This window comes from Lineus longissimus, chromosome 1 (assembly GCF_910592395.1).
Source record: "Lineus longissimus chromosome 1, tnLinLong1.2, whole genome shotgun sequence".
Lineage (NCBI taxonomy): Eukaryota > Metazoa > Nemertea > Pilidiophora > Heteronemertea > Lineidae > Lineus > Lineus longissimus.
In genome coordinates this window covers 17,322,555-17,345,225 of record NC_088308.1, presented here as the reverse complement: position 1 = coordinate 17,345,225, position 22,671 = coordinate 17,322,555, and the positions used below count along the sequence as shown (strand labels likewise).

General features: G+C 40.6%; 2 protein-coding genes across 4 annotated transcripts; one reads left to right on the top strand and one right to left on the bottom strand.

Annotated features, from left to right (window-relative positions):
• Nucleotides 1-1,271: 1,271 nt before the first annotated feature.
• Nucleotides 1,272-4,714, bottom strand: LOC135491448 (endonuclease III-like protein 1). The gene is made up of 5 exons (XM_064777378.1): nt 3,848-4,714; nt 3,328-3,498; nt 3,058-3,154; nt 2,588-2,750; nt 1,272-1,764 (listed from the first exon to the last, which is right to left on the bottom strand). The coding sequence occupies exons 1-5, from the start codon at nt 4,442-4,444 to the stop codon at nt 1,620-1,622; spliced, it is 1,173 nt and encodes a 390-aa protein (XP_064633448.1). The 5' UTR covers nt 4,445-4,714; the 3' UTR covers nt 1,272-1,619.
• Nucleotides 4,715-4,822: 108 nt separating this feature from the next.
• Nucleotides 4,823-20,527, top strand: LOC135489222 (sphingosine-1-phosphate lyase 1-like). Of its 3 annotated transcripts, none has more exons than XM_064774476.1 (14): nt 4,823-4,869; nt 7,190-7,334; nt 7,665-7,840; nt 8,409-8,448; nt 8,958-9,040; nt 9,402-9,530; nt 9,780-10,013; nt 10,676-10,738; nt 11,027-11,173; nt 11,360-11,480; nt 11,745-11,862; nt 18,786-18,932; nt 19,119-19,239; nt 19,782-20,527. In XM_064774476.1, exons 1-14 carry the CDS (start codon nt 4,834-4,836, stop codon nt 19,902-19,904), a joined length of 1,683 nt encoding a protein of 560 aa, XP_064630546.1. In that variant the 5' UTR covers nt 4,823-4,833; the 3' UTR covers nt 19,905-20,527. The 3 variants fall into 3 exon arrangements, with proteins under 3 accessions (XP_064630546.1, XP_064630555.1, XP_064630563.1); XM_064774485.1 differs by lacking the exon at nt 4,823-4,869 and adding an exon at nt 5,115-5,274 and having other exon boundaries at nt 7,711-7,840; XM_064774493.1 differs by lacking the exon at nt 4,823-4,869 and adding an exon at nt 5,134-5,274.
• Nucleotides 20,528-22,671: the final 2,144 nt, after the last annotated feature.

Here is a 22,671-nt window from a genome sequence, read left to right as displayed (position 1 = left end):
GTTCATGCTGATTGCGTTTGCAAGGAAAGCTTCTCAACTGAGCTGCTTACTTGACTAGCCAAGAGACTCTGGGCAGATTTTATTAGATTTTAGTCGTCAATGGTTAATACTTATAAACATAGGCACTCTGTTTCACAGAGTATCATCTGGAATATTTTTTCTAAGAAACCCTGCTGTTCATCCAGATACAAAATCAGGTTATCCCACTACTGACTGGTTGTCCACAAGCATTGTTGTACCCACTATCGAAGGGATGTCTTGCAAAGTCAACATTTGGGACAGTTGGGCTAGGTTGGCCGCAATCAATTTGCAAAACTTGTTTGTGGTCACCGGGAACAAAAGTGCATTGCCAAAACTACCACAAACAGATTGATGCAGGACCAGTTAGCTGGCTGCCTCGGTTAAAGGTTCTATCTCGCTGCACCACCTTGGAGACAACTCCAGTAGCTCCTCTCAAGTAGGATACTAGAGACAATGTGGGGACACTTCTGCCCGTTGTACTCTTGAAAACAGGTCCAACCTGACACTTGGGTTGTATGTGGCAAAGCCCATACGTTGTACCTCGTACAACCCCATCTTTAACTGTTCGGCATTGGGTAGAGGATCTTTCTTTATCTGTGCTCGTGTAAACAGTCCCAACCTGTCCATCGAGTCAATGCAAGAAGCTCATTCCAAATAGGGTACTTGAGACAACATCAGGACCCTTCAGCCTTTAGGAGTGCTGTGCTCCTGAAGACAGGTCCGATCAGATACAACCCCATCATTCGGACCCATCTGCCTTGGGTAGTGTAGGCGGGGCCAACCTGGAACTGGTTGTATGAGGTTCAGTCCACCGGTTGTATGTCATTTGACATCCGGATCTTTCTGCCTTGGATAGAGGTTCAATCTTGGTGTAGGCTCGTGTAGACAGGCCCGACTCACCATCGAGTCAACCCAAGTATATTATCTGAAGTAGGTCACCAGGGGCCAAGTAGGGTACTTCGGACAACATCAGGACCATTCTGCTTTGGAAGAGCTCCATCCCACTGTGCTCTTGTAGACTGATCCAACATGGTACATGGGTTTTGTACAAACAACCAATGGGCTGTACCCCATACAAGCCAATGAACAACAGGAGGCCCTCGGGGAAGCAGGTTCCATCTCAAATTGGGGAACAAGCATAGCTTCCCCAAAATGGATGAGACCAGTGCTGTTATCTGGAGTATTGCAACTGTGCAACCCTCGTTGATGTAAAAACTAATTTGGATAATTCAGAAATCTTGGTTAAAATTTATTGATTACCACTTCTGTGAGGTATGTATACCAAAAATGTTGCTACATTGAATCTCTTGCCTACAGTTGTATCAATATTATTGCATTTCAGACACTAACAAACTCTAGATATACTCAACTTATAAATGCTGATTCATTTCACACCTGGCCAGGACGTAGGTCACATCAAAGATTTGAAATTTTTACTTTCACAAGATGACAGTTTAGAATGCGAACATCACAAGTTCTACAAAATCGGATCATTCCAAGGTTACCAGTCTATGTACTGCCCATACAAATCAATATCCCAACAGCCGAGTCCTTTAAATGCAATATTTCAAGCCTAAGCACCACTTGTTCTTGCAGAGTCACTTCTTTTTCTTGTGTTTAAGCTCTTTCTTGCCATGTGGACAGATATCCTTGTTCAGACATGTTGCACACATTGGATACAGAGGCTTGCACGTCTGCTGACCAAATCCTACGAAGATGTAGTTTACCTCCTTCCAGTAATCTCTGAAATTCGAAGATGTGAAATTGTAGTCGATTATAAACTTATAAACAGCTGAATGGGTACCTGATGGGTGTTCATCAGGATGAACAAGAATATGGTTTATTGGCCTAGAGACTATAACCGCACGTACACCACCTGAAAATGGACCACCAATCTTGGTTCGCGAACCAATGCCGCACCATCGAAAATCCACCAAGCGCTTACACCAGCGCTGCAGCTAGTTATAAAATCCGGCTACAGATGGCGCGCAAACAATAAATTGCATGCGCAGAAAGCGCCATTTCGAAAGCGCCGCCTGGAGCCGAACCATCTAACTAGCTAATTGCCGTTCCATTTGCGCGTACACCATGACAAAGCCGAGCTTTTAACAAGCCGGGCGAATTTGGACCATCAAGCTTGGTGGGACAAATTCGCTCGGCAATTTGTGTCAGCAATGGATTGCCGAACCAATTTGTCGCGGCAATGTGGTGGTGTTATTGCAATTGGTCCACCAATATTTCGTGGTGTAAGCGCAGCTACTGTCTTCTGTAAGTGCCCTATTCCATAGAGGTATACAGTATACGACACTATACGCGAACAATGGCTTCACAAAGGGTGCATGACCATGAAACTATTGTTCGCGTATAGTATAGTATAGGGTATAGCTCTATGGAATAGGTGCCTGAGGGAGAAGAGTTCATCTCAACCTAGACACCCCATATGAACTGCTCCTTATACACATTCAATATCCTCATAGGGTTGAGCTTAAGTTCTGGCAAATCTAAATAATTTCCCACATTACGTATTGCACCACACTGCATAACTCATAAATCGCCCCTGTCTTACCTGGGCAGCCAACCCTCAAGAGCTTCCCTAGTCTGCTCTGGTTTGGATGTCATTACCCATCCAAGTCTGTTGGATATTCTGTGAACATGGACATCTACACCTATGCCAACACACTTGTCCCAGGCACATGTCATTGTAAGGTATGACATCTTGGGGCCAACACCTGCATTGAATGATATCAAAGTTCATGATTACTGCAGCGAAAGACAAGACAGTGCTCCGGATTAAAGCTACCTTAACTTATTGTATTTCCCAGATAAAAATTCAACTACTGGGTCTCTTAGCAAGTAATAATGCTCAGAATCTGTATGGCACTCGAACTCGATTCAAATTTTGATATCTCACTCTAAGCTCAACCAAATTTTATTAAAAACCCCAGTGAAATGTAGGTTTTACTGGTACCATACACTTATAACTTCTCTTGGTGGGTATATGAAGAAAGAAACAGAACACAGAACACACTGACTTACCAGGAAGTTGGCATAATTCTTCAATGTTATCTGGTATGTCATAGTCATACTTCTCTTTCAATATCAATGATGTTTTCTTGATGTATTCAGCCTTTCTCTAAAAAGAAACCCCTTACAATCATTTGTGAAATTTACATTTACTAATTACAGAAATGGGAGTGGTCCTAAGCAGGGATAATGAAAAATCACTACTATTTTATCAATTATTATTTGTGAAAACTAAAACTCCATGACCTAATTCCATGTACTTGAAAACTTTCTCAGTTCTACCTTCCAAAATCCAACAGGTGAAATCAATTCCCCAAGCTGTTTGTCAGAGGTTTTCAGTATGTGGTCGATGGTACACCCATGGGCCTGAAGTCTTGACATGGCAGCTGACGTAACCTCGTCTTTTGTTTGACTTGACATCATCAAGGCAAGTAAAGTTTGATAGCGGAAAACCTGAAGTGAAAGAAGAACAAATGATATAAAGTCAGTGCTAGAATACAGGAACACTAAGTCAAAGTTATTAGACTATTTGGACACGTTATAGATTCAACTACAGGCTTCAAGACAACTGATCATCATCGTCAATTTTGCGAGTTATGTAACCTTCGCAGACACGACATCTTCAAATCTTTTAAACAAATTTATTGCCAACAAAATTCATTGCCTGCCATATCGCCTCTATGACAATGGCTTCCTATGGACAAGCCTTGGGAAACTTTTCTCAGTGCAAGGTCACAATGGGGAAACCCTCTCCAAAATCTAGAAAAGATTGGTTTTCCAGATGAAATCTTATTTCGTATACCTTTGGACTCTCGTTCACATCAGCAATTCTTTCACATCCCATGGAATCAACTGGTGCATCACGACACTTCCTCATTTCAAGGATATTCTCGTACTGCAACTTCCAGCCAGGAGGCACCCTGGGAGAGATTGATTTCTTTTTTGCCATTGCTTTTGGCGCAATCTCTTTTGACTGATCCGTAGAAGTGGGATCAGATGCTTCAGCTTCAATGATTCTTCCCCTTTTTATTTGCTTTTTGTCATCAGCATCAGTAGGAAGTTGTTCATACGCGACAGAAACATGGGCTCGTTTCTGTTGTCTTGTCCTGCTCCCGACACCAACATCAGTCAGATCGGTTATCGGCTCATCAAACCTTTTCACCCTTTTCTTGATTTCTGAAGCAAGTCTTTTTGCAGGAGAATCCATTTTTACTGCATCTGCTGGGACTTTATCAGAATGATCAGAATCAGACACAACCTTTGGCTTTGACATTTTTTGCCAAGGATTTTTCTGTGTTTTTTCTAAGAAATACACAGATTGACTCATGATTGTCACTGTGTAACGTCTGTTTATGATCTTAGCATACCCTGACACGGCACTGGCTCGAATGCTGAGCATATATAGAAAGGTAAGCAATAAACTGAGAATGATGAAAAACAATGAAATTGTGAAATGTCAGGTTAAATGTCATGAATTTGTTTTGTAAACAATAACACGTGCTTTCCATCGTCGTTGTGGTCGTTGAATAAAAGTAAGACAATCTTCATTGTGACCGCCCACTCGTAATGTAGTCAAGAGAGTGGTTGAGTCTCTCTAGGCTCTGTGCTTCGGTCTGCAGCAATAAACTATCGGTGTCAAAGCATATGCCTATCTTTACTTAGTCGTCTTCGGGAATACATTTATAAACATGTCTCCGAACCAGGCCGCAATCTTGAATTTGCCGCGGGCCCTGGTCTTCACTTCCTGGAAACGAAGTAAAAGTCATGTGACCTTTCATAAGAGTGAAAATGGCGGAGTGCGTTGGGAAGATTTTGGTTATGTTGGTAAGGTATTTTGCTCATAATAATCCTGCTAATGATCTAATTTTGACTGCTCAACCATGGAGCCCTGAACATATGTAATTAAGTTGTTGTTGGTAACGCTTATGTTTTTTGCGGGCATCGTATGTAGGCCTACAGGTAGTTGTTATCAATCAAGTACTACAATCAACTAAGACTTATGGGTACGTACCGCCAGCTCCCCCGGTCTGTACATCTTGATTGTAGTGTTCTTCAAGTCGAAGGAAGGAAGACTCAAACTGAAACTGAAACTGAACTCAAAGTCAAGTGAAGTCTTGAAAGTGTACTGCTCGTTTACAAAAACAATCCCCTAACTAACAATGTATACAAGATTTTACCAGAAGTCAAAGGGACTTTCTGGATTCCAAGTTCGTCTTCCCCCACAACTGGGTAAGTCCTATTTCAGTATTTGAGAATCGAGAGCCTATAGGCCATAGGGCCATTTCATGGTATTTTGGAAGTGGTATAAAAAATATAAATGTTGGAATCTTAGCAAAATATGAATTGGACATGTTAGAGAGATGTCTGAACCTACTGGAAATAAAAAATCTTGGTCAAAATTTCCACTTCTTCATTATGCAAATTCAGTTTTTTACACGAAACATTGAAAATCAGTGTGTCGGACAGGACACTTGATTTTCTTAATTCTCTGCAGTTGTATTTGATTTCTGATACTTTTTTCTTGTTGACAGGTTAGGTTTCATGTCTAAGTAGATAACACACCAAGTTTTTTTTCAGTTTCCAATTTCAATGCCCTCTTAATTTCAACTTGTAGTAGTCAAGTGTCCTGTCCGACACAACTCAGGTGTAAAAAGTTGGGTTTTTTCAAAACTAAGAGACTTATGAAAACAGGATTCATTTTCCTCCTACCTAAGGCAGTAAACAGTAATATCATGAAGAAATTTTTAAAGAAAAATGACAAACCTCTTTGGAAATTTAAAACCAGTTTTGTCCTGTCCGACACGTTCTGCGTGTCGGACAGAAGCATGGCGGACAGGGCACAAATCCTCCTTTGGTTGACTGATGACTACTTGTTTTGATAGCTATTGCATGTTTCACAATGAATAACCTTATTGAAGGTTATTTTGACCTTTTTGATTAAATCGGGAACCTCCAAGGATGATTAAATTGCCAATAAATGGCATCTAAAAAGGGAAAATGGCTTCCAATAAAATTGGGTTGGAAGACATATCGTTGGAGTTTGAATGGTTTCTTCCTTTCTGTTTTTGGATGTCTGACATATTTGAGTCAATGAAACCATATTAGCTACCTTGAAACTATATAAAGGACTCTGAAAAAACTGTGTTTTCGTTCAAAACAAATGACAATTCTTGGGTTGATGAAAACGATGTCGTCAGAAAGTTAGAAGCACCAGTCATGGATAATCGCGGGCGATGTTCATTTGATGAATCGATTCCAGTTGTTGAATGAAATAGATAGTTGACAAAGAAACTGATGTGGCCTTCAAATCCAAATACAGAGACAATGAACCGGTACAATTTGCATTTATGCTTGTCCTGGTCTTCAAGTTGGGGGGGGGGGGGGGGTCTAAACTGTGACCCTAAACTGTGACCCTAGAACAAATTACCCCCACTCGGCTATCCCTGGAGATTTTGAAACCAAACTTTTTATGAAAGCTACCTGAGGTACTAGGGTACATAACTGGCTAGCTTGATTTGAAATAAATCATGTATTAGAGCAGAACTTTTGACTTCCCTAACATACCGAAAAACCCACTTCCTTTTTCTGTCCTGTCCGACACGAGGCTTCTGGCCTCATTTTGAATTGGAAAAAATAATTTCAGAGATTGGATTTTTTTACCATGTCAAGTTGTTCTATAGTACTTGCCAAAAACAAGTTCAAAGTTTTAAATAATTACCCTGAATTAATTTTATTGAGGGGAAAAGGCCTGCAAATATCCTGTCCGACACGAAACAAATACCATGAAATGGCCCTATACGACACTTACACTAGTTACAGAGTTGGCACGGAGGAGAGGGTGTGCATGCATGGCGACGATACCATGGATACACACTGACACAGCTGCTAAAAAAATGTAGAATCCACCAACTGGCAAAGCGAGGATGCAATCATTCAAGACTTGATTCCACATTTTAGCAGTCTGCCATTGTCTAAAGCGTACCGTCGCCACTTCTGGGCCAACTCTGTTAGTGTCATATTTTAGAACGGCAGTTCTAGATTTCACATCACGAGCAGTGGTGAGGGCAACCCGAAGCTCAGGCCAACACCCGGCACTAACGACCGAGAAATTTCAAATTTCTTTTATTTATATCTTTATTCCTAGGAGCCAATAGTTGTACACCTGGACCAAGCCAGGATGTACATCAACGGGAAATGCGCCCAACTGGAGGCATGGCAGGTCATCTGCTACACACTGGGCATCACACTGGTGCTGGTCTGGCTCAGGGATCTCATATTTCAGGAGGAAAGTAAGTCAGTTTGGTTCTTCCATATACTTGAACTTGTTAAGAATTCAGAGGAGCAGGCTGATTCCCTCAATCAAAAAGGATGTTATGGTTGTTTAGAAAGTACAGTGCTCCCGAGCGAGACTTTTAAGATTCTTTAAAAAAGTCAGATCTGTTTGTTGCCGACAATGATTGGCTTAAAATACCTTAAATTCTTGTGTTTTGTTTTTTAAAATTGGTCAGAATAAACACGCTCAGTTTGTGAATGCATGCATAGCCAAGGTTCTCTCCCAAATGTAGAACTTTAGGTGGTTATGTCTCATCATGTAGTATTTAACTATTTGTGCATTCCAGGCATATTCAAGAGATTTAAGAAAGGTTTCTTCCGCTTTATTCGTAGACTTCCTATCATCAAGGAAAAGGTTGCCGCAGAAATACACAAGGCTACAAGCGGGGTAGAAGAACAATTTGAAAAGAGTGTAAAAGGTCTTCCATATGTCAAGGAGCTGCCAAAGACCGGCATGCCAGAGGTAGGTTGACCATTTCTGTTTTTCTAGTTCTGTGAAGATAAGTTAATCTTCCCATTGCCAAACTCCTCCATCTTGTCCTCTCCCTCAATCCGCTCACAAACTTCTTTTTTTTTGAAATGTACGAAAAAGATTTTTATTTGGTAAAAAGATCTTTAGTATGTTTTTGTCAGGTAAAATAGACCATTAACAATATCTGTGTCCATTCACAAACAAGACAGTCATGGTAGCAAATCTGATAACTCATGCAATAAACATCAGGGTCAAGGATTTGTAACTCGCTCTACCAAAACTAGGCGCTTGTCGTATCTGAACTTGACAGGTTGATACGGACTTGTTGTTCATTTCCCTATTGTAGACCTTTTGTGAAATCTATTACAAACTGATTTGGTCACATTTCATAAAAGGTCTACAATAGGGAAATGAACAACAAGTCCGTATCAACCTGTCAAGTTCAGATGCGACAAGCGCCTAGTTTTGGTAGAGCGGGTCACATTTTTAAAAAGGTCTTCCCATTCTAGTACCACCCTGAATTATTTTGTTGATTGCATGATGTTCTTTTTATTTCCAGGAGCAAGTGATGAAAATGGTGCAGCAATACAAAACACTTGGTAAGATCATTGTCACTTATGTCATACTTTATATTCCAATGAACAAAATTTTTGACCTTACCACACCTGTAGTCTTCATCATTGTTGTCTTGTGGGGCAAATTTTGATGCAGAAACTGCAAACTATAAGTGGCATGCTGCCATGGATTTCTAGGTCAACTACAATCACAAAATGAGGGAAAGAGTGTCACGGGGAGCCGCTGTGGACGAGTGGCTTGGACTCTCGACTAGCGGTCAAGAGGTCCCTGGTTCGAACCCCACTGGCGGCATGAGACTTCAGGCAGGTCTCTTTGTCTTACTTGCCTTACTCCACCCAGATATAAATGGGTACCGGTCAGAAATGCTCTGATTGTAGCGATGATTGAGCAGCTCATCTGAGTTCCACTGAAAGATTTCAGGATAGACTGGGGTTAAAGTGTGAAGTCGGATGACACCTCTACCGCAGTTGATATCAGACTATAAACCTCGACTTTAACTTTTAACTTTTATACTATTGGTATTATTTTTCAGTTGATATTCATGCCGAGGATGGTAAAGTCTCTGGTGCTGTTTATAAAGCCAATAACCCAGCATTACTCAATCTTGTAACAAAGGTAAGAGTAACTAATGAAGTGACGACGTCAATGAGTTGACAGAGCATTTGATAGGACGTATCATCTCTATTGACATTATTGAGCAAAGAATGATCAAATTAGGACTTGAGGAAAGTAAAGATGTCAGAGAAAACTTCACTATCAGTGAATCGTGTCAATTTGTTAACTGCTGCTCATTGATGAGAGTGAATTTTCATTTCGGAAAAAAGTTTTGCGCAAAAAGATTTGTTTGCTGTTGGTGTGAAAGCATTGTTAACCTCAGCCCATCAGATGTGTTCTATTTTTCATTTTTCATTTTGTGAGAAGTTGTATACTGCAGGAACAGATCATTTCCACTGAAGAAAACAACTTCTTTTTCCAGGTCTACAATGCGTATGCATACTCTAACCCCCTCCATCCGGATCTCTTTCCCGATGTTAGAAAAATGGAGGCAGAGATAATACGAATGACTTGTGGTATGTTTAATGGTGACTCAGAAGCCTGTGGAACAGTAAGTAGCCATTTTGTTTTCATTTTATCGGTGCGATTGAAATTTGAATCGGTGTTGCAGCATGTCACAACCAGTAACTGTAAGAGTACTATGTGAATTTCAGACTAACATGTCGACAACCTTCCTACAGTGAGCAGTTTTTCCAACAATTTCTGAGCATTGGACACTCAAAGGTGTCCAAATGAAGGCTCTTATATTTAATATGATGTGTTGTGAATTACACGTATCTTTCATATCGTTTACTTGCAGCTCACCTCCGGAGGAACAGAAAGTATCATGTTAGCATGCAAAGCCTACAGAAACCGAGCCTATGACAACGGTATCAGATTCCCAGAGATGATCGTACCGCTTACAGGTCATGCCGCTTTCGATAAAGCGGCGTTTTATTTCCGTATCAAGATCGTCCACATTCCTATTGACCCCAAGACATTTAAAGCAGATGTTAAAGCAATGAAGAGGGCCATTAATGGAAATACTTGCATGGTCAGTGCACGATTGATTATTGGAGGAGTGAATGGGTGAATGGGTGGATGGGATACATTGGGTGATATGAATAAAGACTAGTAAATGATTTTACTTCAGTTTTGTACAGAAAGGCCTAGTGTAAATGTACATGGAGTTTTCAGTAAAAGCAATTGCTAGTCTTTATTCATATCACCCACCCATTGGATTTGTTTTCCCACCACATTGGACGGCAAACAGGTGGCAGTGGTTGGCAAAATGATGTCATTACATCAGTGCAACACTGTTGACATGCATACACGTAAAATTAGCCCCACATTATTATGCCACTGCCAGGGCATTATTTTTTCGATTGGTTTTCACCACGTCTGCCACTTAATCTACATGTTGAGTGCAATTTTTTCAGCTGTTGCAACGTAAGTTTATGATCATGTTGCCTTCCAAATACCTCAGATGGGATGGATTTTTGGTGCATTCCCCTACAGTTTGGCCTTGTGAAAAAACTAAAAGTTCAGTTTTTACTGACCAACTGCTTGGTTGGTTGGTTGCTGACAAATTTTTGTGGCTCATTGCGTGTGATAAGGGGATGGTTCATTTTTAGCACCATCACTGATTAGTCATAGCCGCCAGCATCCATCTTGTTCTTGCTCCGGGAAGACTTACAATTTCATTTCTTTCTTCAGCTTGTTGGATCAGGACCTGGTTACCCCCATGGAGTTATTGACCCCATTGAAGACATTGCCAAGGTAAGTTCTCCTGTTGTTCTGACTGCCAGGTGTCTTAACAGCATGTAGGGAAAAAACTTGTATTTAGAACCTTTCCCTAAGCTGTTCCATTGAGTCAACCTAAATTGACCTCTCTACCCTACATGCAGCTTGCCTGTAATAAAAGTGTGTGGGGGGGGGGGGAATTATTTGGGTATGGTGACTGTTCCTGTCTGATGCAGTATCATCTGCCCAAAATTCTTTCATCTTCTTTTCAGCACACATCCAGTACACTACACCAAACATTTCAAAATGAGTTAAATTTTTCAGCTCGGCAAGAAGTACAACATTCCTGTCCATGTAGACTGCTGTCTTGGTGGATTTGTTGTGCCCTTCATGGAAAAAGTTGGCTTTCCCATTGCCCGTTTTGACTTCCGGCTCCCAGGTGTGACCAGTATATCAGCGGATACTCATAAGGTTAGTTATGTGACTGAGCCAATTTCATTGAAACGAATATGGAGTCGCCTCAAATCACCTCTCAAATTCATCGAAACGAATATGGAGTCGCCTCAAATCACCTCTCAATTCATTGAAACGAATATGGAATCACCACGAATATTCAAACTGTCAAAATTATCAAATAATCTCATCTCTTAATTTCAGTATGGTTTTGCTCCTAAGGGGTCATCTGTTGTCATGTACAAAAACAAAGACTACCGGAGGTTTCAGTTTTTCATGGCCCCAGATTGGCAAGGTGGTATCTATGCCACAGCCACCTTTGCAGGTAAGGTCAAATCAGTCTTTTGTAAGGATCTGTCTTTGGTCAATGTGACGTCAAAAACTGGGTTGCCACTGAGATAGCTACAATTTCCTGCCTTCTCCCCTTTACTTTCCCCGAGCCCATTAGATATTTCACCCATGGGCACCTAAGGTGCTGACCACAAGACCACACCTGCCCCTCCAAATCAGTGTCACAGTTGCAAAAATTATTCCATCTACCGAGTGAAGTCTGCCTGTGTTAGTTACTCTGATGTAATCGACATTGCAGGGAGTCGAGCTGGTGCTAATGTAGCTACATGTTGGGCGACTATGATGTACATTGGGGAGAGTGGTTACCTTGAATACACTCGTAGACTCATTGAGACGGCCAGATACATAGAAAAAGGGTAAGTTTTACTTTTCATCTCATCTTTGCATCATAGATAAACCAGGCACCAGTCTCCCACTTTGAAGTTGGCTACTTATTTCCGATTCCTTATTCCCCGATTTACTTATTTTGGTTTCTCAAATATTTATTTCTGATCCTCCGTTGAGAATTGAGAGTAGAGCTGAATGAGATAAGTATCCAATGTCAGGCTGCCCCGATTTCTCCAAACAGATAAAGGGGGCAGCACTGGGGAAAAAGTGTGGTTGCTGCTAGAATTTTGGAATGGGGGCTGGGGGAAAGAAATGTGAATACCTGTATAGTTAGAATTGTTGAGTGCGTCTCACTTTCTGAGACAGCTTTGTCCTTTGCTGCGACTTTTGGTCTGTTACTTGGCAATCTTGTGTGGTGGCTAGAGTCATTGATTCTTTACTGTGGATACTTCTGTCTGATGGCATAACCAAATATTATCTGCATGGAGGACACTGCAAGACGAAGGGCTTGAAGATTTTTGGGTTTCCAAAAGACTATTGGGCTCCATGACGTAATGCCCAGGTTTTTGATTCTACCTACTTTTCAAGGTTGCAGACTGAGGTCAAACTCTAAAATTTCACAGAAGGTGGCACAGTGTCCCATGTTAGCATGATGTCCCAGGTGAGCACAATGTCCCTGGGACATTTCAATCATTTGAATGGGAATTGATCCCAATTATCCATGCTGCAAAAATAGCATATGGGAGCATCCATTAAGTACGTACGCACTGAGGGGGAGGGGGTCTATGAAATCTGTACACTATGCGTACAGGGGGGGAGGGTGGGTTAATGGTCTTGCGTACGTACGCAACCCAAGAACCATTTTTTGAACAAATAAAAAATAAATATTATCATAATAATCTTCTCCTCTTTCTTATTCTTATTTGGATAATCATACTTGTTTTTCACAAGATGTGTGAACTCATGCGCTTCTGGGTTCGGATGTTACCCGACTACAATGTTTTAGCAATTTCCCGCGCCGTTTAATTTCCCGGTAATGCGTGTCGCCGTCGGAGAAAAATTGCGCAGTCGACTTGCCAATACGAGGAGTTTAATGGTTATTAACTTGCAAAACACGACGGAATCTAGGGAATTCAAGGTTCTATAGGCGTAAGCTCGTACAGGGGGGGAGGGGGGTATGAGACAATGCATACAAGGTGCATTCAGGGGGAGGGGGGGGGGCTCAAAATTGGCATTTTCGTGCGTACGTACTTAATGGACGCTCCCTATTGCTGCTAACTTGTTTATTTTCAGTACGATTCCTAAACAGCCGTCATCAGCGACCCCATGTGACTAATTTGTCGTGTGGCAGATGAATTATCTGCAAAGTGCTCTTGGCGGTGGCAAAATAACTAAGATCAATTTCCTCCTAATTGGTGGTAACTTCCTAATAAACTTAACGTTGCGTGAAGCATTGCTGATTTTGTCTGCTTTTATAGCTTTTTAGATACTGTACTGCGACATTTTGGCACTGTTTTACTTTCGCAACTTGTGAAAAGTTGTAAAAATTATTCGTTTTTGGCAAATTTTGCAGATTACAAATTTCTTTCCGTTATTCCAATCAGAATATTTATTTGTGATCTGTTCGTGAATCAAGGTTATCAAAAAATCCGTGAAAATAAATCAGCCATGAAATGTTGACAGTTTACAGTAGGATGCAGGGAGTGCTAAAAGTGATTTTCACAGGATACTGTCAGAGGTTTATCTTAATATGTTTCCTCTCACAAAATGGATAACTTCCTTTCTTATTTGCCTTGAGTGTAGAGTGTTTGCGTTCTGCATCAAGCCCAGAAGGATTCAAGCTATTTTAATCTGCGCCCCTTCATACCAAAACGGGTACCATAAGTCGCAGTTCCTGTTGAGCGGTTGTGAAACACTGAATAAAAAGTCTGCAAAAGTTGCATTTTCTCAAAACTGCGAATTATTATGACACATAGCAGCGAATATTTCTAAGTTTAGGGAAGGCAGTATTTGAGCACTGTGACCTTTCATTCCTGTCCATATTCTGATCAATGCCACAATCGTTGAATTGGATGCGGCAATTTCTAAGTCTCCATCTGACAACACAGATTATTTGAATCCTGCCGTTTCCAGTTGTAATTATGAGAAGATATTTTGAGGTTAGTGAGCATTTGAAGATGAGTGTGTCATCTTGAAATTAGTAGTCATTTGGCTATTAGTATCTCGCGCCTACTCATGACAGATTTAGCTGGATAATATCGCGAGGAGATATTTCCATCTGCCGGGCCCCAATCATTTTCCAACTCTATCAAGTTTATTGATCATAATCAACTCTTAACTGTTAGATTTAAAGGTGTTAAATTTTGTCTTAGAGATTTCCACCCACGCACGGATTCATAGGTTGACGTCACCTTTGATATCTTTTCTCAAGGAGCATTTGATGATGAGCGTTTTGACTATGTTAGCAGGTTTAATCGTTTGATCATTTAATGTTTGTTACAAAAAAGGAATTTTGATACGTTTTGATACGTTTTGTCTTAGAGATCTCCGCCCACGCACGGATTCATGGGTTGACGTCACCTTTGATATCTTTTCTCAAGGAGCATTTGTGACCCACCACGGCAAAATCAGTCGCATGTTGCACAGAAGATGAGCCTAAAATGACACCTGGACATAATAGAAGAAATTGATATACTCAGATTTCACAAAAGGAGACAATAGTGAAATGAACAACCAGTCCGTCTCAACCTGTCAAGCTCGGAGCGACATGCGACTCATTTTGCCATGGCGGGTCACAAGCGTTTTGACCATGTTAACATGTTTTATTTGTCATTTTATGACTTCTGATTTTTGAAGATTTCTCCTGCTGTTACCATTTTCATTTCATGTTTGTTACAAAAAAGGAATTTTGATATGTTTGACTAACAGAGGAGGCCTTAATTCAGGTTTAGTTCTAAAATTCTTGAGTAAACAGAGCAAGCTTAAGCTTTTAAAAGGATACTAGTGATAGGAAGTGTTTGGGATATTCCAGCTTGGTGTGTCCAGGATCTCTGATTAAACCCATGTGGTGTTGTTTCCTAGAATTCAGTGTTCTCATCATCAAGGAAATGTCAAATTTCTTATAAAATTGTATGGTTTTTATACCGATTGTTCCAGTTATTTGGCAGAGTTACAAGTGCAAAGTTCTTTAGTTTGTTGTTAGAGGGCAGTGGGTGTCCAAATGTTCAGCTAGGGATTGAATTTTTAGCAGAACATTTAAACAGCCTTTGAGTTACAGAGGAGTTGAGAGAACTGGACTTGAACCAGGATTCTTACCATCTCACCCATCTATTTCGAAACATTACCTGGAACAGTGTGTCTTTGTTGTATTTGTCAATTTGATATGTTGTTTTGATGATCAAATGTTTCTTGACTTTACTACTTCTGTTCTTCAAATGCCTTCAGATTCAGCCTAAGTTTGCCTGAGCGAGTACACTCTCTTGTACAACACTGTATAATCTTGCTGTGTGAAACGGGAGGCAGATCAGAGATGAAGATCACTTCGCCTGACAACATTCCAGCTAACCTCACACTCCATCTCATGTTGGTTTCTCTGAAACAACCTGTTTCAATTACGTCTGGTCCAGCCAAGCAATATCTCCTGTTACTCACGCTTACTATATTTTGTCTTCATTACTAATACAAATGTACTGCCATCTTCTAAAGAGCAATAGCATGTAAACTGCAAGACATACCCTGGGAAGTTTTGTGTAATGACGGCCATGCCCCATCCACACTCGTACGACTGGTGCAGACATACTATAATCGTTAGGTCCATCCCCCTCCTCCCATGTGGATGTGAAATGACTTTCTTTCTCAAATCTAATATTGAAAATGTGGAAAATGAATTATGGATCAAGGAGAAATTATGGTTTTGTCTGAGTAAATAGGCCAATTACTACCCTAACTATTTCCCTGTGGACCAGTGATGTCGCCACTAATATGATTGCCCCCGAAAAAGTATGGCCTGAACTGATGTCTAATAGTTTTGCTTTTTGATATTTTCCATGAAAACCCTAGAGGCTAGGCTGGATACCAAGATATTGACTTGAGTCCCCGAGAGCCTAATTAGTCCGGCTGCAAACACAAATAAACAGTAGTCTGTTAATTGCTGTGGTAGCTTGTTCCACACTTGTCTTAAGTGGACTAAAAGGTTGATTTTCTTAGTCAGAGCTTTTCGCTTGGAACCAGTGAAACCACAAAACCGGATTTGTGGTAGATTTTGGTCTACCTTACTTCCTCTTTGTTGATGGAGAGATGTGTTGATATTAACACCTACCTCCGAGCTCTGATTCAGCAGTCAGGCCACCTTCATAACTCACAAGGAGAAATTGCTGCAATATTAAAAAAATAGGCCAACACTAATTTGAATTGAAATAGCTTCACTCCAAGATATGAAAAATGAAAAACCCTTTATGGTACAGTAGAATCTCTCTATTTAGGACACCTTCGGGACTGACTTGTGATGTCCTGATTAGAGAGGTCAAATTAAATGGACACGACCAATTTGGGACCAAAACTAGTGTCCTTAATAGAGAGGTGTCTGCAAAGGGAGGTTCCACTGTATTTGTAATTCTGCCTTTTTCAATACGCTGAAAAACTCGCAACATTTTCACAACATCGTAGAACCACCCTCTCTCCATTCAGGAACTGCAAACTTTATCGTGCTGGCTGGGCATAACCTCAAGGCACTCCCCTTTGAAAAAGATGCTCCAAGCTAACTTAAACTCCCTCTAGTCTATGTCTTATAAATCAAACCCATGGACTCTTAGCGCATCCCTTTCATCGACGCCTACGCCAGGAATGTTGTTTAGAAACGTTGTCTTGGTCTAATTTGTCTGGTAAACCTGAATGTGGATCTTGACTGTTGAGCAGAGGTAAAAATAAATCTCATTTCTCTTCTCGGTTGTCTGTTGCGATTTATTGGTAGTAGCTCTTTCTAGTATTTTCTATTGTCTTGCACAAACATTACAGTGTAATGTAAACATATTCACACTGCCGAAGGTTTCTTAATGATTGCTTATTATTTTTCATTTGATAGATTTGACTCTTAAAATTTTATTGCTGCTGACCAGTACCTAACTTCATTGCAGTAGACCTGATAACTATTTATATAATTTTTGTTAAATGGGCTTGATCAATTTGCTCCTTTCCTTCTGCAGGGACGACGGGACCATGACTCGGGAGGAGAGGACGTATTCAGATATTTTTTCAAAAATGTTAAAATTTCATGCGGGGAGGATCCAAGTCTGTCCTGGGTTTTACCTGTCAGTAAAGTCTGGCATTCTTGGTTCGTGTGGGAGGGCATTTCTCAAAATATCTTTCAGGATTCTGTGAATATGACAAAGAGATGCTATTAGTGCGCTTGCAGCTTCTTCCTATGAGGTGTATATAGATCATGTTCCTAATGACATTTTGATTACCAGCAAGTCACACCTCGGCACCAGTTTGTATATTTGGCAGGAAACCATAAGATTTTTTCTCATCATTCCGCAGTATTTTCTGTTACTTTTCCTCCTCTCTGCGTCTAAGTTCAGACTCCCTGGGGCCGCTCAACCATCTCAGACTTAACACACAAACTTTCGGGGCCTTGGGTCAAGTAGCCTTGGGCTTAGACTAGAGCCTCAATGAATGTGTTGACACGACATTTCAAAGATGTGGGATTTTCTTGGAAGTTATTTCAACTTAAGCAAATATAAGTAGCTGTACTATAGACGTGTGTTGCTTCTAGAAATTATCTCCAGTAAACCTTTGATAAGTTGCGGCCAACGTTATCTCTATGTGGTGTTAGTTCTAGTTGGGCTCATGCCAGATACCTAAAGGTCATCACTGTTTTTCATCCTCAATTTACTGGATGTCAGCCCCAAGAGGAAGCCACTTACTGCAGTGACACTTGTGTGGAAGTTAGAAGGAGCCGGAGTTCTTCCGGAAGGTGTTTTCAGCTTTCCTCATTAATTAGTCTCTCACTGATGACCTGCAAATAGTCCTAGATTCAAAATATTGTCCCAAGTTTCTAAAAATACAGATTTTGGCTGGTACTGTTTTGGCGACTTTCACTGCTTTATGCAAGGCTCAAGTCATTGAATAATAGCAGAGGTGAAAGGAGCCTGAACCATTGAAAAAAACTACAGTGGAACCTCCTTTAGTGGACCCCTGTCTATTAAGGACAATTTCTCTATTAAGGACACTTTTTTTGGTCCCAAATTGGTTGTTTCCATTCAATTTGACCTCTCCAAACAGGATACCTCTCTATTAAGGACAGCACTGGTCAGTCCTGAGGGTGTCCTTGATAGAGAGGTTTTACTGTACTAAAATGAAAGACCTGCTATAGTTTACCAATTTGATTTATGCTGCCAAACTAATTGAAAATGCTGATATCTAGCATCACCTCTGCCCTTGGATGAGACATTCTTATTGATAACCTTCCTAACCAGACACACTTCTGTTGACAAATAGGACATCAAACTGATGTTTATTTCAACTGGTAATTGCTGCAAGTTTTTGCCATGGTGGTGGGTATTTTGTTAGAATGTGGTCCATCCGGAGCCAGGAAAGGAAATGTTCTTTAAGATTGGTGTCTCTCTTGTCACCAAAGTGTCATAAATATTAGGCGATGCACTTCTGGCTGATCTGGTGCTAATTGGTTTGTGACATCAGTTGTCTGTTTGTATTCAAGTTCACTTGCCTCTCTTTCATTGGCCTTAACTGAAGGTTTCTTAAATGTACTTTTAAGTCCATTGGAGACTTCGGTCAGAAGTCATCCATAGAGCAAAAGACGAATGTTCCTGCAACCAAGTTGTCAATAGTTTCAATGCATTTGCATCATTTTCTAGCTCTCATTTTGCTCGTCAATGACTGCAGAATGACTTCTATTTGTTTGCTTATAATGTCCTCATCAAATTTCTCTTTCTAGACTGAAGGAAATCAAAGGGCTCTACATCATGGGGGAGCCTGAGGTCACTGTGATTGCATTTGCCTCTCTTGATTTCAACATCTTCCGTCTAAATGATATGATGGGTGAGAGAGGCTGGCACCTAAACCCGCTGCAATTCCCTAGCGGGTAAGTGAACTTAATCGAAGTTTAAAACAAGGTTCTAAGAGCTGAGAAAGCATTTCAGCCCAGTAGTTGTAAGATACTTCTCTTTTTGTGCCCCGGGGCCTCAGAGGGGACTTTGACGTAGCGCCAACCTGTTGACCACATCATGTCCGCATTTTTCCGGTAAATACGTGTACCTATGTCTTGCAGTCTCCACATCTGTGTCACGCTCCCCATCACAGAACCCGGCGCGGCTGACCGCTTCTTGAGTGACGTCCGTGAGTGTACGGCTGTGATCATGCTGGATCCCAACGCCAAAGTTGGTGGAATGGTAAGTTGATCATGTGTTCCAGGTACATCTAAAAGCATTTTTATGTTTTGTAAAAATGAAAATTTTGAAAATAAAGAGGCGCAAATATTTTACAGTCTAAAATAATGCGTATCACTATAATTGTGTGGCTTGCTGTCTTGACACTGGCATAGTCATCTTGGTTTTACATCCAAGGACCGGGCAGTTGAAGTAAAGGACCTTGCAATGGTCACAAGTGTCTTGTATAACTATCAACACACTATGTTCTCATTTAGGAAACAGACGAACTATGCTGCAGCTCTCTGTCGTAAACACCATTATTTGACGGCAATTGGCATTGCCCTTGTATTTAACGTTACCATTGGTAATCAAACCATGACTTTTACTTTCAGGCTGCCCCTTGTATTTAACGTTACCATTGGTAATCAAACCATGACTTTTACTTTCAGGCTGCCCCTTGTATTTAACGTTACCATTGGTAATCAAACCATGACTTTTACTTTCAGGCTGCCCCTTGTATTTAACGTTACCATTGGTAATCAAACCGTGACTTTTACTTTCAGGCTGCCCTCTACGGTATGGCGCAGTCAATCCCTGACCGCAACATGGTAGCAGAGCTGGCTGGAGGATACCTTGATGCCACTTACAGTACTGGAACCAGCCTCCCCAATGGAACACACAAGTAGACAGAACAAACACTGTGATATGCTCTAGGGCATTCATAATTTTATTTTGTATCAAATTAGTTCAAGATTTTATCATAATTATTATGTGTCAAAGAAAACGAAATACCTATTCTATAAAGGCTGAAATGAGGGGTTTTCGTTGTACCCTTTATTCATGTGTTGATAAGGATGGAGTCCTTAATCTTATGACGTAAAAGCGTTATTTTGTTTACTTCCTTTGTTAGTATTCGATGTAATTATGAAAGATACTAAACATCAACAAAACCAACCCGTCCAATTTAGTTCAAATAAATTTTTTCATTCAACTCTATATTCAACTGATATTGGGGTTAACAATAACTGAAACATAATAAACTCTATAGGTAGAAATATTTGTCACCTCTTAATGGTCAGTTTATTATTAGAACAGTTGGGTTAATATTTTGCAATTGTATATAAAATGAGCATTTTATTATGTACTGTGTTAACATGTTTAACGGGTACCTCCACTGGTTTAAACATGTTGCCACAGCATCATTCCAAATCATAATTTGTGTGTAAAATCTCCTTTATATCAAGATTTTGTGTGACGTCTATCTCGTAGTAAAATGGTGTATTATCTTAATTCACTATCATGCCAAAATGAATAATGTCTTTGTCTTCAGTTGATTTCCACTTCCGTTTGGAAAATGGAGCCGCATAACCCAGTGGTTACACTCCTGGCTACCCCAAAGGGCCGTGTTTGAACCCAGGTGGGAACTATTACAAGACACTACAAAAGATTGTACCACATATTTGGCTGATATATCTAGCTGTACCATATTTAAGACGGCAGGACAATGGTACATCCTGTCCTTAAGACAGAAACATCGATATCACACTGCAAAATGTCCCTCATAGTTGGCTGGTATATCAAGCTACCATATTGGAGACAACATGCCAATTGCACATCCTGTCTTTAGACAGAAACATCGATATCACACTGCAAAATGTCCCTCATCGTTGGCTGGTTTATCTAGCTTTGCCATGTCGGAGACAAAATGACAATTACACATCCTGTCTTTAGACAGAAACATCGATATCACACTGCAAAATATACCTCACAGTTTGCTGGTATATCAAGCTACCATATTGGAGACAACATGCCAATTGCACATCCTGTCTTTAGACAGAAACATCGATATCACACTGCAAAATGTACCTCATAGTTGGCTGGTATATCAAGCTACCATATTGGAGACAACATGACAATTACACATCCTGTCTTTAGACAGAAACATCTGCAAAATGTACCTCATAGTTGGCTAGTTTATCTAGCTTTGCCATGTCAGAGACAACATGACAATGGTACTCTACATCCTGCCGTCTAGAGACAGAAACACCAATATCACACAACTGAAGGTTGTACCTTCTAGTTGGCTGTATATCTAGCTGTTGAGGAGCAAAGGACATCCTATCTAGAGACAGAAATACCAATATCACACTGAAAAAAGGTTGTACATAATAGTTGTCTGGTATATCTAATCCTACCATACTGAAGACCTCTGGACAATGGTACATCCTGTCTGGAGACAGAAACACGAAGATCGCTGCAAGAGGTTGTACCTTGTAGTTGGCTGGTATGTATGGCTGTACCATATTGAAGACTGCAAGAGTCTATTGACAGAAACATTGACGTCACACTGCAAAAGGTTGTTCCTCAAAAGACGTAGACCACATGACGATGGCACATCCTGTCTCCAGACAGAAACACTGATATCTCGAAAAAGGCTGTACCGTTACATAATAATATAAGCGGAAGGCATCTAATTCGTATTGTGACCACTGTATTATGAGAATTATACAATTTAGTACACCCCACGGCATAAAGAAGGATGAGGGAAATGGAGTGGCTGCAATATAACATATATAGCGATTCCGATGGCGTCCGCCTCGTGAACGGGAGGACGAAGATTCAGGGCCTGCCGGTCGCTCGTCCCAATGCCACCGCTATGCTATGATGCGCTATGCGGTCGGATGGTTAGACGGCCCTACAGTAGGTTCTGGTGCCTGGCATTAGAGATAGTTTGGAAGAGACAAGACCACTAATGAATATTCATAGGTTGGAGTGTCGAGGCCTATCAATTAGACGAGTGCATGTTTTTTACTCTCAAGTACATATTTGGAGAGGTATTGAAAAAATATTTGCTGTGGCAAGTCTACAGATATAAAGAAATTATTTGATGAAAAAATTTATTTCGAATTTTGCTAATTGGGTAATAGGGGGCGTGTTTTGAGTTTTTTCTGCCAGTTGGCTGAAAACAGTGGAAATATCAAAGTCTGTCTAATTTGTCGATTATAAAAAAATTTCCGTTGTCAATCACCAATTTCCATCGCACCAGTTACTCGCAAGACTAACCCGTATATCATATCCGAATTTCAGTTTCACTACTTGACGCGTTCTTTGATGCGTCGCGGTCAAACATTGACAATTTAACTGCTAAAAGGCTTAAAAAATCAATTGTGGTCTTGTCTCGGAAGTTGGCACGCCCTTTCATTGACATTATGTAAGACACTAGTAATAAACAGTTTTAACTTGTCTTCTTATAGCCATGTTATATATCATATTGGGTCTGGGAAGTTCCTTACACGTGTGTTAGGTGGCGGCGTGGGTGGAATCAGAAAAGACCACTATTCCCACAAAAAGGACGAAAGCATATGTGCAGAAGGTGAGCCAAGGGGTCCTTTCCTTTTGTATGATGACGGTTTAAGGTATGGTTCTATATAGAGATCCTTGACCTCCAGTGCC